General features: G+C 47.7%; 1 protein-coding gene across 2 annotated transcripts in view; it reads left to right on the top strand.

The window, feature by feature from the left end:
• Capn8 (calpain 8) overlaps positions 1 to 14,150 on the top strand; it is a 68,115-nt gene that overhangs the window by 44,225 nt on the left and 9,740 nt on the right. For both annotated transcript variants that reach the window (XR_002380534.1, XM_021197859.1), the window contains exons 11-14: positions 3,172 to 3,183; positions 5,408 to 5,619; positions 6,860 to 6,896; positions 12,248 to 12,316. Coding sequence is in view for 1 of the 2 variants with exons in the window: in XM_021197859.1 (XP_021053518.1) it covers positions 3,172 to 3,183; positions 5,408 to 5,619; positions 6,860 to 6,896; positions 12,248 to 12,316 (330 nt within the window). In the remaining variant the exon portion in view is untranslated. The remainder of the gene's footprint in view (positions 1 to 3,171; positions 3,184 to 5,407; positions 5,620 to 6,859; positions 6,897 to 12,247; positions 12,317 to 14,150) is intronic.

Consider the following 14,150-nt stretch of genomic DNA (forward strand, 5'->3'; position numbering starts at 1 on the left):
CACTAACCCAGGCTCCTCTGTCGCAGTAGACTGATGTCTTTATGAGGATGTTCTGGTCAACAACCGGAGCGCATCTTTCCTATTGTTCAAACTCTCTTACTCTGATGTTGTCTTTGCTTCCTTCTATCTCTAAAATTCTCACTGAGGCTTGGGTTTTATAGTTACTCATTCCTGTGGCCAGAATTTCATCTGTTTAACACTGAGATATGCGGCTCGCCACACGGTGCCGCTCGGTGAGAACTCAGTGTAAACGTGCAGGTTAGACTCTTATCCAAGAAGAGGTGTCTCAGGGCACAGGAGCCCAGAACCTGAAGACAAAAGACATTTGAGTAATAACATGCATTCTAGAGTAGAAGAAGATGGCTAGATGCAGAAGCCAAATGTATACAGTCCCTTCTTTCTACCATAGGAAGTCACTTGGAACTTGTAGCCACTAGCTTGGGTAAGAGACCCACACAGCCCTTTTGGTTCCTGGGTCTCTGGATTGAGAAACACAGCTGGTTCTTGTCTCAGGCTTCAGACTCTGCCTCAGGATCCCAGGCTTCTCCAGCGACTACCCCTCTGTGGGCTTTGTCTCCCTGATACAGTAAATCAAGTCTTTAGGCCCTGACAGTCCAGCTAGGACCATGCTGTAGTTTACCCCTTTACCCAGCCAAAGACTCCATACAGTGCAGCCCACGGGGACTCAGATTTTGTTTGTTTGTTTGTTTGGTATGGTTTTATTATAAATGAATTTCTTGGTAAAAATACAGTTCTAATTGGAAGCCCCAGAGCAGCCGGGAGGCTCAATGTCTTAGTATAAATTAATGCACATAAAATAAGCATTGTAATATAAAGTATTGTAATAAAATTCGTAACAAGAAAAAATTCAGTTGCTGAGCTCCTACCATCAGCCTCCAACCCCATTGATCATGTTCTTAAGCTAAGGGTTTCAGGGGAGTGTGTGTGTGTGTGTGTGTGTGTGTAATTGGAAGAATGGGGGTTGGAAAAGAATTGCTACTTAATTGTAAGAGAAAAGAATTGAAAGGAGCTAAGTTCCTCTTCAGCAGACTTAGCTCTTCCAGCCCTGTTTAGACATAAATACAGCAAACCCATCCTCTGGGCTTACAGAGATAGCAGACCAATCCACATCTAGTCGTGCATGCATCCCAATACACCAAACTCGCCCGAGCACCTACTATGTGCTGCGTGCTGAGCTAGAAGCTGGGGACCCTGAGGAACAGCGCACACACAGTTCCTGTCCTCAGGGTGCTCATAATCAGGAATGGGAAACCCAACGCACTCAGCCCACGACAAGCAGGAGGGATCTGTGATGGTGGCTCTACTACAGCAGTCTGGGCTCCTCAGCCCCATGCTGGAGGAGACTTGGATCAGGTCTTCAAAAGATGACCCGGATCTCAAAGGTGGAGGAGAGAACATTCTAGCCTGAAGGGATGCCATGTGCTCCCTGATAGCTTAAAACTTAGTGACAGTTCTAGAGAGCTGGCAGCTGGCAGGGCAGTGAGCCACTCAGGGACAGTGGCCAGTGCTTCATCCTTCAGAGCCCTTTCATTGTGCCAGAGCAACAAAGTGATCTTTCTCAATAGCTGTGTGGTGTTTGCACCAATAAATAATACACACAGCATGCTGGTTTCCTGTATCAAATTATAGCTGTTTATAAAATACACCAGGGTATGTGATCTGTGGTCTCACTTCTTGCCACTGGAGGCATATAATTTAGAGCTTAGAATCTGTGAGCAGATTGGATTTCAAGTCAAATTGAGGAGACAGATGTAGGGAGCAGCTGTGGTGAGAGGAGCAGCCTAGGTGAGGGGAGCATCTGGGGTATAGGGAGTAGCTGGGCTACAGAGAGCAGCTAGGATGTGCAGAGCAGCTTGGCTAGTTAGTGATATCATATTCTCACCCGGATGTTACCCTTCTCTGGCTATGACTGCCTGAAACTGGACTCTAGCCTGAGGTTGAAAACCCCTGGCCAGTTGATAAGCTGCCAGGCAGCCCTGAAGGCTAAAGAGCCCTTCTCCCACCACCCACTCAGGAACTTACATTTCACAGATGGCTGCCCTTCCAGTCTCTGTGTGGACAGTGGCTGTTCCTGTCTGGCCCAGGAGACTCAGGGCCAGGTGGACTCAAAGCATATTGCCACAAGTGTCCAGGTTGTTGAGGGAAAGCTGGCCAAGGTAATTAGGAAGGTTCTTGGCAGGGGTGGTGAGGCCTCGGTGTGGCTGATTGTTTTAAACTTTAGACTAGAGGAGCACCGGCGTCCCTTGACCACTGGAGTTCTGCTGAGAGGGTGCCAGCCAGTTCTCACTTTCCCTCAGAGTGGAAGGCAGTTGCATAATGGGCCCAAGGCACCAGTGTGTTCTTTTGGTTCAAACAGCCTGTGTAGCAGCAACAACAGCAGCAGGAGGAGGAGGACACAGGAGGATTGGGGTCCTCTTTTCTAGCCTGGCACAGGAACGCTGGGCACAGCAGGGCTCCCTCTCTGAGAGCCCATCTCTGTAGTTGATGTCTTCAGTTTCCATGAGAGAGCTGCAGCTGAGCAAGTGAGAAAGAACTCGCCCTCTCATGTAGGCAAAGCAAAGGGCAGAGAGGATGCTTGGGAAGGGGGAGTCAGAGGCTGTGGGGATGCTTTCTCTCCACATCTCTTTCCCTAACACCAGTACCATTCTCCTGTCTAGCCTTCTACACAGCTTAGTGTCACTAACATAAAGGAAGGGGCCTCTTTCCTTAGATCCAATTTAAAAATCCTATAGGGCCAGTTTGGGTCACTATGGTCCAAGACAGGATCAATTACGACTTCAAGTTGAGTGGAATTTTCTTTCCAGCCAACTCCTTGATCTGGCAGGCAAGTCTCTTGGAAGACCTTGAATCTGATTTAAGCTCAAATGTTAGTGCTTTTGGAAGCATTTGGGAGATCCTGGTAGATCACGCAATTAGTTAAACAAAGTAAAAGGTAGGAACCCAGCCCCAGGGTTCCAGAACTCAGCAGGCTGCATAGGGCTTCCCAGTTCAGCAATGCCCGCCACCCCTCATTTCAGCGGGAACTTTCTGTCTGAAAGGTGTCAGGAGAGACACACAAGGCGAGGGGTTTGAACTCTCACCTGCTCTTGTTTTTTGTCTGTCTGTCTGTCTGTTTGTTTGTTTTGTTTTTGTTTTTGTTTTGCCATGCAGATTCCCAAGGAGGTACGTGAGTATTGCCTGGAGAGAGGTGATCTTCATTCGGTAAGAAAGGGCATGCCTGCCTTTGGCTCCTTCCTGCTGTGGAAACAGGGCTCTCTGTGGATACTCTTAGGGTCTGCTGAGCCGGCAGCCCAGAAAGCCAGTGAAAACCAGGCGAAATCCCACCTGCCAAGCCCTTTGGGAAGAGAGCAGGGGTGATCCTTGTCCCGATGTGCATGGTGGCTTGGTCTGGATAAGGTGACTACAGTATACTGTAGGATCCTTCTTGTCTGGCCAACCGAGACAAATGCCTCCATCCCAGCTAGTCATATGAGCTTCTTGGGGTCAGGAGACCCCTACAGACATTGTAGGTTTAGAAACAGTTCTTTGATTCACGTGCCTGGGCTTTGATTTGGATCAGTTGCACTAATTATGCTCCAGTATGTGCCCTGCTGCAGTCTCTCCCAGGTTCTCAGTGTGACCGGGAGTGTAGGCAGACCAACAAGGAACAGAGTCATAGGCTTGGGCCCAGGCTGTGTTCCCAGATTGCAAACGACTGGTCTGTCCTGCCCTTGGATCACAGATGCATGCCGTTTATCGTGGAGGGGACAGCCGGGGTGGGTGGTCTGGTGCACCATTTTAATACTAGAAAATAATGGACTAAACCATGACTCCCATCAGATTGGCTCCATCAATATGAGTGTGGGGTCCTATGTCTGTGCATAGAACTTTCCCCGTGAGCATCGACAGGGCCCTTGGTGTGACCTGCAAGTGTCCTGGAGTCTTCTGATAAAACTGGAACTTATCTCAGAGTCCCTGGAGGGACTGATAAAGCACGGGCCATCTGGCTTCACATCTATCACATCTGCCCCTAGGTCCAGGGTGGGCCTAACGCATTGCACACGTCCCACCCTGCAGGATTCGCCTGCTGACCTTAGTCTCACACTTTGAGAATCACCCTCACTTGAACCTGCTTGACAGCCATACTGACATTGCTGGCTGAGTCACGTCAAGGGACGATGTGAAGGCCAGAGACCCTTGGCACCTAACTAGATGGAGTCTCTAGTAACACAGAAGAAACCAGGTTCTTGCTTCAGTGGCTCCAGGTCCCACTCTGGCCTCCTAAACAAGGACTCTTTGATTGATTCTATCCTTGGATTTTTCCAGAAACTCCAATTGCCTTTCCCCAGCCAAGCCCAGGTTATAGTCAGCTCCCCATCTGCACGGACAGCTCCTTCTTTCTCTGTGCCCTTTCCTCCCTCACCTCCTTCAGGCACAGCCAGAATGGCATTGAGCTTGTTACATTAGATGTTGGCTGTGGCTCTGCCAGTATGCCCAGCACTCTTGTATCCGGGGTGTAAACATCTTCAGAGGGAATCCTAGCATTGTGCCTGGCCTAGTTGCCATCTGGGAAGATCCCTGAGGTGTCCCAGCCAGGGCAGTGACAGAGGGATAGATAGGCCTACTTTTCTCCCCTGGTCAGCAGAACTGAGATCCAGGGAGGGCCTGGAGAGCATGTGTGGACACTGACCACTCCAGGGTGGGCGTTTCAGCTCTTGCAGCTTGTCTGCACCTGCCTCTGTCACGAGCATCATATAAAGATTGATTGTAAGGACAGGGGGCCCTGGGGAGGGTGATTACAGCGCTAACAACACTGGCACCTGTGTTTTAGAGCGCTCTGCTGTCAGTAATTAGCCCGTATAACACAGAAGCAGCCTCCCTGCTCCTCACAACAAAATCTATGGGCATATCTTATCCTGTCTGTGGAAGAGTCCTGATCCCCAGGAGGCCAGGAGGGACCCAGAATCAGGCCTGGAGAGCTGCCTCCTCCATCTGTCCTCGTCAAAGCCCGGTCACTTTAGTCACCTCACAGAGTCCTTTGAGGACCAGCTGGACTGTGAGATTCCATGCTGTTCTTGTAGAGACAGTTGCAGATGCTTGCTGCTGGAATCATGAGGAGAAATATGCAAAGCCCACACTAGACACCCAGAGCTTCACTCTTCAGGTAAAGGGAGGCCTAGAGGATAGAAAGGCTGGGTAAAGTCAGACAGCTAAGGCCACAGACTCGTCAGGCTTGGCAGCCAACAGACACCCCAAATCCATTGGATGGTTGAGGCACAGTGAACTAGCTCATGACTGAACCAAAAGCCTCCTGATTCTACATATTAGGTACAGCGATCAATCCCTAACTCAATAGGGTGGGGCTGAACTCCCAAGGAGGAACTGACTTTGCCATTGCTTTGTGCAGCTGGAGGGTCACACTGATGCACACCTGGGCCGGGACTTCTTCCGGGGCCGCCAGCCCTCCACCTGCTCCAGCACCTACATGAACCTTCGAGAGGTGTCCAGCAGGGTTCAACTCCCTCCAGGACAGTACCTGGTGGTGCCATCCACCTTCGAGCCCTTCAAGGACGGTGACTTCTGCCTGAGGGTGTTCTCGGAAAAGAAGGCCAAGGCTCTGTGCGTCTACTTTGTCAATCGGGGCTAGAGGGGGTGTGGTTTCTGAGTTAGGCCCCAGATGGAGGTGCAGGATTTGGAGGAACTCATTTCTAAATGACCTACCACAGGAGTATAGTGGATGCTTCTAAAGGAAGTTTGGAAAGCGTGACATCTCCCTGGGTGTGCCTCCTGCTGCCTCCACTTTTCTTTATAGGACCGGGAATTTCCTCATCCAGAAAGTGAAGGCTGGGGAGAAAGGGCACCAACAACAGCCTATTGACCATCTGTTCTACCATCTGGCAGAGGCTGATGGGATCTAGGATAGGACTGTGCACACAGTACACACAGACTTTGTATACATACCATACACATCAATTATGTACACTACATACAACCTACTTACTATATATATATGTATCATATACACTAGACATACATATGACATATGTGCTAGATGTGTACTATCTGTACATCCCACATTATACCATGTACACACTACAGACAAACATATACACATGCACAGCATGCATACCATGTCTATTATATACACACACAATATATGCATCACATACATAACACAAATATGCAACACACAAACCACACATATATATTATATATACCATATCATATACATGCACCATATGACATGCACATATACCATACATTATGTACATATCACACTATACATTTCAAATACCACATACCACACTATGTATACACACCACTAATGCATAACTCAAATATACTATGATTATTCACTACACATCGCACACAGAATATTCACATAAATGCATAGAAACTGTATGCATATGGACCACATACCATGTGCACCTTCCACACATCCCATGCCACAGATTCTGAGCACATGGCACACACATAGGGCATATCCCATGCCCTGTAGCCATTCCTCAGACTTCAGGCTTTCCATGAGGCCAGCAGGGCCTTCAGCAGTGAACTTTTCAGGAGAGAAGAGTAGCCGTCACTGAGGTAAAGAGGCACGCGTCTCAGAATGCTCAGTATTCTAGAATCCACAGGAGACCCACGAGCCCCTTATCTTGTGAAACTTCAGGGTGGGTTGTGGGTTGGGGCAGTAAAGGGGAAGGATTTCTTTTAGGGATTCAGCCATACAGTTTCTTTAAAAAAAACAGGAACTGAAAATCTTAAGTGTGAAATTCCCATAAGAGGAAATTCTCCCTGAAAGGGCCCAGCCATTATCTGAACTTGCTTTTTGATGTTTAATTCATTTCTGTCTGGATTTCAGGGAAATTGGGGACGCTGTCGCTGGAGACCCACACGAGGTATGCAATTCTGTGTGCCAAGCTCTCGCACTACTGCACAGCAGACACATGAGGTGTGCAGTTCTGTGTGCCAAGCTCTCGCACTACTGCACAGCAGACACACGAGGTGTGCAGTTCTGTGTGCCAAGCTCTCGCACTACTGCACGGCAGACACACGAGGTGTGCAGTTCTGTGTGCCAAGCTCTCGCACTATTGCACGGCAGACACACGAGGTGTGCAGTTCTGTGTGCCAAGCTCTCGCACTACTGCACAGCAGACATTCAAGTGTGTTGTTTATTTGACAGAGAGTTCTTTATATATTAAAAATGGTAACATTTTATTTCTATGGGACATAATACTATAGTGTCTAAGGAATGATACCAGAGGCTGTTCACTAGTCTACACACACACACACACACACACACACACGCACACACAATCACACATGTATACATGTACCCTCCATATGCACTCATATACATGAACATACACATGTGTGTATAAATACACACAAAGAAATGTTCAGGGCTTGAAGTATGAGTTCAATTTTTCTTGTCTTTCCTACATGATGGATGTGAGTGTGTGCATGCATGTATGTGTGTGTGTGTGTGTGTGTGTGTGTGTGTGTGAGAGAGAGAGAGAGAGAGAGAGAGAGAGAGAATGTATGGTGTGTATGTATGTGGTGTGGTGTATGTGTATGGTGTGGTGTGTGTGTGTATGTGGTATGTGTGTGTGTGAGTGTGTGTATGGTGTGTGTGTTTGTGGTGTGTGTGTGTGTGTGTGTGTGTGTGGTCTTTCTGGTCCATGGGGCAGGACCCAGGAGTGGAGGATGTCTTCACATGACACAAGCCCAGCTTCAAGTTCACCCAAATGGACTGAGTACCTACATGCAGCTACTACTCGAAGTGCCCTCTAGTGGCCAAGCTTGCCGTCGTGGTGGACAGCCCTGGGATAGACATGCTCTGTTATTGGCAATAATCAAATGTGTAAGTTCATATTTCTACAGTTGAATAGGAACACGGCGCCTGAGGATCCATATGCCTGAGGCTGGGGCTGCGTTTGACTGGCAGGAAATGCCCATCATCTGTTTAATCTTACTATTAGTCTCTATTCAGTGCAACTGCCCCCAGGGCCGGTAGCTCTCTTGTTAACCACCTGTCTGCAGCACCAGCATTTCCTGGGCTTGGTTCTTGGTGACTGAACTCGTCTTGCAGACAGTAGCTCAGCCTCATTACTCCCAAGAGTCTTATCATTCTCACTGTGGGGCACGGGAACGCTAGAGGAGCTATAGTGTATTGGTATAGACCGTACAGAGTTACAAGTCTACTGTGGTTTCTGCTAAATGACTTAAAACTAAGCCCACATGCCTACTGATCCAAGCTAGCAGAAGCTCAATCCTGGTCATCACGGGGGCTCCCTGTCTCCATCTCCCGTGGTCTCCCAAAGCCCCAGAGTAACATGGAGTCTCCCCTGGCCATGGGTCCGCCTTAGCACTCTGTGATCAGATTATACTCGCCTTCCTTGACTACGGTTCACAGGCTACTGCATTTGGCCTGTAGCCATGTAACGTGCAAGCCTTCAGGCAGAGAGCCTTCTGCCATCTCCAGAGCACAGTGATGGATCCATCAGAGGGAGTTTGCGATTCTAAGGCTTGGGACTTCAGAATATTCTCGTTCACAAATGCTCTGGCTTTCTTTCTCACTGTGGCTACTTCTGTTCCAACATATACATACCATACACCATACACACCAAACTTTATCACGCGCACACACACACACACACACAGACACGCATACACAATTACCATACTTCACCATGTCCTCACCATAAAACATACCACACTTGCATACCATACAACCATAAAACATACCACATACATTGCACATGCTTACTATATATACCACATAACCACCACATATATACACCATACATGCATACTATACATATCCCACACATATCACAAAATGCATACTATTTACCATATGTCTATCATAAAACATACCACACATATATACTCACACATACCTACAACATTGACTACACATTTCCATACACATACAATGTATGTGTGCTGTACACTCTACCACAATGCTACACATACCCTGCATGTATAATGCACACATAAACCAGACTTCAGTCACACACACTACTCCCATGCATTTGTATATGCCACACACATACACAGCACATGCACACTCAATACCTACATGTGTGCACAGCATAAACACTACAGCGGTAATATCTTGTTGAACTTAGGACTTTACAGGCAATAGGAAGATAAGCCTTGGCCTTCCAGAATTCCTGCATCTTTACCTCCAAGTCATGGGCAACTAAACATTCCAAGGGCCCGACTGCTTTGCTTGGAGTGAGGGAGGTACACAGTGAACCAGGCACACTCAGGACTCAGATGTGTGCCTGTGAACAAGGCTGCTAAGATGACATCAGCACCCTAGTAACAGGAGATTCCATCCTTGCCTTTGTCCGGCTGCCACCTTATTGTGTTTCCACATACATTCTACTGGGGCTGTAGACACTGCTCCAGCAACACATTGTTTGAGAGAAGGGTGGATCTTGTTCACCACTATATTTATTGATAGACCCAGGTCAGTCTCCAGTTTGCACCAGGTGAGAGAATGAACAAATCTGAGGTACTTTGTCATTATAGAAATACATCCTTCCCATTTCTTGTGTACCAAAGTTCCCACATCCAGTGGTTTGTCTCCTCCCCATTGGCAGACCGCCTGCTACAGACAGCATCTGTCCAGATGCACATCCTGGATTGTTGTGTGTGTCTGAGACATAGTCTTGCTATGTAGCATAGGTGGCCTTTGATCTCTCATTCCTCTGGCCTTAGCCTCACAGGGACTGGGATTCAAGAGGGTACCAGGTCACTTGGCTCTGCTGTTTAAAATGCAATTTCATACCTTTTATCCTTGGAATAACAGAATGTTATTTCCTATCTAGAATCTGTGGGCTCACCACTAGATTTTACAGTACATCATGTGAATAATATAATGTTTTTCTCTTCTGAAAAAAAAAAACCTTTAAATCATATGTGTGACAAGTATCACTTTTTTTTCTTCTAAAGGAAGAAAAAAGATCACATGTGTGGTTTTAGATTTGTGCAATTTGTGTATGATGATATGCATCAGTAGCCTCCTGGAAGAGATGGAGGCTGAGAGAATAGGATGTAGGTGACAGGAAGTCTCATGCCTTCCAAGACGGGTGTGCGAGTCTCCAAGTCGTGGGCTGTTCATTCTTTCAGCAATCTCTGCTTGTCACACATAGAATGGCAGAGAAGGGCAGAGAGGGGTTTGAATCTTGACTCCGTCACTTATTAGCTGTGTGGGCTTGGCCTGCCACTGTGTGTGTGTGTGTGTGTGTGTGTGTGTGTGTGTGTTAATTCTGTATTTTTTTAGCAATATATTTGTATTATATCCACAGCTATTCCTCCTCTCCAGTCTCCCCCAACTTCATTTCTTTCTCCTCCTTCTCCCCCTCCTTCATAACCCACTGAATGCAATCAGTGCTGTGCATCCGAGAAAGGAGCAGGGCCATTCATTAGAGCACGAACAATCTAGCATGGCTGCACAGATGAAGAAAACCGACCCCCTACCCTACTCAGCAGCCACCACCCAAAGCTCCCCAGTCAGGGAGGATCTCATGTACCTCTCACTCACCGGCAAGCTGACAGGCTCCATCTTATGCAGGTTTGTATAGGTAACCACAGTATAGATACTGTGAGTTCATGAATGTATCAGTCTTCTCATGTCTAGAAGACACCACTTTGCAGCAATCCGCCTCGCCTCTGGCTCTTACTCTCTCTCTCTCTGGTCCCCTCTTTCTGTGGTGTCACTTAATTCCCTGTTTCCCCATCTGTGAATAGCGATCTAGGGAAGATCTAGCGTATAGTAATTAGACGACCTCACAGCATGGTCCCACTAAATGAGACAATTCGTTTAACGTGCCTCCCAGGCAGTAAGTAAGGAGAATACCACTCCTATGACGACAGTAACTTACAATTACAGCATCATTAGGCTACCCTGGGCTTTGTGGACTCATCCTAGCTATGACTTTGGTTCCTGGAACCTCTTCAGGCTAGCTGGGAATCTTTCTCTTTTTCATTCTTTCTTTCGATGACAGCGCGATATCGTTTTGAATGTATTTGGTCAAAGTCGCTCATTGAGTGGTTTGTAATTTTTTGAAGGACTGGCATGCATCAGCTTTCATCTGATTTCAAAATGACCCACGAAACAACCCTAGGTAGTTTGATATTAGCATTAGAAAGCGGATGCTCAGAGTGCAGAGACAGGCTCCAGTGAGCAGCCCATCTGTAGTTCAGTTCCAGTCCCATTGTGTCTACTAGGCTCTGACCCCTTAACACCCCCATCTCCCCACCCCCCATCTCTGGAAAGCTAAGAAATCACATATAAACATCTGCATATCTTTATATGATTTCTGGAGTTCAGATTCCTGTGAGGTTGCTGGCAAAGTCCTTGGACATTCTCCATACTCACCGAGATTTCCCTGTATTTGTCTTGCTCTCTGAAAGTGATTCAGGGTTGAAATCAAACATTCAAGACTCAGGGACCTGGAGAGATGATTGTTTATCAGCTGAGAGTGTATAGCGCTCTTGCAGAGGACCCAAGTGTGGCTCCCAGCACCCGGGTAGGGTAGCTCACAACTGCCTGTAATTCCAGCTCCTATGGATCCAATGCCCCTGGCTTCTGTGGGCACCTGCACTCATAGGCACACAGCCCTCCCCACACATATAGATAGGTGACATTAAAATAAGTCTTAAAAGAAGAAGTTGGGGTTGTAGAACTCAGAGAGGAGCTGTGGATAGACCATGGCACCCTGCAGGACTGCCAGCCCTCTGTGCAGCTCCTTCCTTACCGTCTGTATTGGTTACTTTCCTGCCGCTGTAATAAAACACTGCAACCAAGGCAACTTGCCGGTGATTTATTTTGGCTCACGGTTCCAGAGGATACAGTCCATCACTGTAGGGAGGCATTGCATCAAAGAACAGGCATGGCAGCAGGAGCAGGAATCTGAGAGCTCATATCTTTAAATGCACATCAAAGCGGAGAGAACGAAGCACACAGGGAAAGAGGGTTTTAATATCAAAGTCTACCTCCAATGACATACTCTCTCCATAAAGGCCACACCTCCTAAGCCTCCCCAGACAGCACCACCAACTGGGAAACAAGAGTTCAAGTGCCTCAGACTATGTGGGACATTTTTCATAACTCCATATGTTGCCACTTAGCCCAAAGCTTGGCCCAGTACAGGCTCACCACAGATACAAATGGGATTCTCCATAGTTCACGCCACAATTCCTGCTTTAGCATCATCGGTACCCTCCCTTTCAGCCACATCCCTGTGACGTGGATGGGGAAGATGAGTACTTCCGGAGCCTGTCTGAGGAGTTTGCGGACAAGGTGAGTGGAGGGCGGCTGCCCCTCAGCTGGGCAGCGAAAGGCTCTGGTCATGTTTGTCTGCGCTCTCTTGGGTCTACAGGAGTACAGGAGGGCAAAGCTGCATACTCTGGGTCTCCAGTCTGTGTCTGTCACTTGTCATTTCATCCTGATGGAAGCCAGCAGGCTTTTCCTGTGCTTCTGGGAGAGCGAGTATAACTATTGTCCAGAGGCCACTTTTCTTCCTGCATTGACTGACTTGAGAAAATGGAAGAGCCCAATCTCTGGGTCTTGCCCAAAGCCTTTCAGTTTGTAAATTGGTCCCTTCAGACAGGGCCTCTGAGTGGAAAGCCAGGGCAGTGTGACCTCTCTAAATCAATAGCTTTTAGAGGGGGAATTGACCAGCAGCAGCGGGAGGTCACTCAGTTAACCTGCCCTGGGATTACAGACACAGCCCACTGACTCGGGAGACCGGTAACACTCGCCCTGTGGAATCTGAGCCTGTTTTGGGTGTGTGTATGACTGTGACTGTGGTTAGTGTATGCACAGCTGTCTCCCATTTCTTCTCCCTCTGCTCAACTGTCCAAAGCTCACTTTGCCCCTGTCTTTTAGAGGTCATAAGTCTGAGCCCACCCAAGATTCAGTGTGTGCCCACTTGTCCCATAGTGACTGAGTGCCCACTGGTCCCATAGTGACTGAGGACACTTGATGGGTCATGAAATGCTAAAAAAAAAAAAAAAAAAAAAAAAAAAAAAAAAAAAAAAAAAAAAAAAAAAAAAAAAAAACCAAGGAACACTTTCTGCCTCGCAGGGCAACCCCTACCCCATAGAAGCGCCAACAGACTTTCTAGATTTAAGAATGGAATGGAAGCCTAGCACAGTGGTCTGCCACCCCATGTAATTGGGAGATTGAGGCTGGAAGATTGCATGATCTGGGAGTTCAGGGATGTCCTGGAATATATGGTGAATCCTCTGTCAGAGAGAGAGGAGGGTGGGGAAGGATGGAAAAACATAAATTATACCAGAAAAGAAACCTTTGTACCAAAGCAAATCAAACCTACAAGCAGAGAATACATCAATTCACTTCCCCAGTTGCTCAGCCCAGTATTTTTCCCAACAGAGGCTTGTCTCCTTGGCTGCCAAAGGGGCATGTTTTATTTAGTACATTCAAAACCCCAAAGAAAAAAGGCTGATTTTGAGGTAGATTTCTTCCCAAGCTTGTCTTTTCTCTCTTGCGATGGGGAAAGGGCCTGCACACAGGTCACCATCCACCCCCTTGCTGGAAGAGTGACAGAGGGTTCAGGAGCTGGTCCATGGTCACAAGGCCTCATGAAGGTTACAGCCAAGGTCAGGTATGGACTCTGAGCCTTCCCTTTCTTTCTTGGTAGATGGCTGAGTCTGAAGCTTTTCAGAGAGGTCTCCGGTGTGACACTAAACCCGACCACCCTGGGGAGGCCACCCGGAGACACAGCTTTGTGAGGTTTTAGTCTCATCTTTCCAATGCTAGGGCCTGTCCAGGGAAGTATAGGAGGTCACGGTGCAGACAATGAGCAGAGTCCAGACTGGAACTCAGTTCACAGCCCATTACTTCTACCACGCCCCTTGTTGATCTCCCTGCCTGAGGTCTGTCTTCCAGCTGGGTGGTAAATGGTGCATCTTCTCTCTGGTTCAGAGTTCACATCAAACACACATGGGCTGCTTCAGTCCATAAGTCTGAACTCCAGCCTAAAATGTGTTCCTGCATGGAATGGCAGCCCACATATGTGGGCTTGGTGTCTGTGAACCCTAAGCCATTATAGCCCACCCAGTGATACATGACTCTCTCTCTCTCTCTCTCTCTCTCTCTCTCTCTCTCTCTC

This window comes from Mus pahari, chromosome 5 (genome assembly GCF_900095145.1).
Source record: "Mus pahari chromosome 5, PAHARI_EIJ_v1.1, whole genome shotgun sequence".
NCBI lineage: Eukaryota > Metazoa > Chordata > Mammalia > Rodentia > Muridae > Mus > Mus pahari.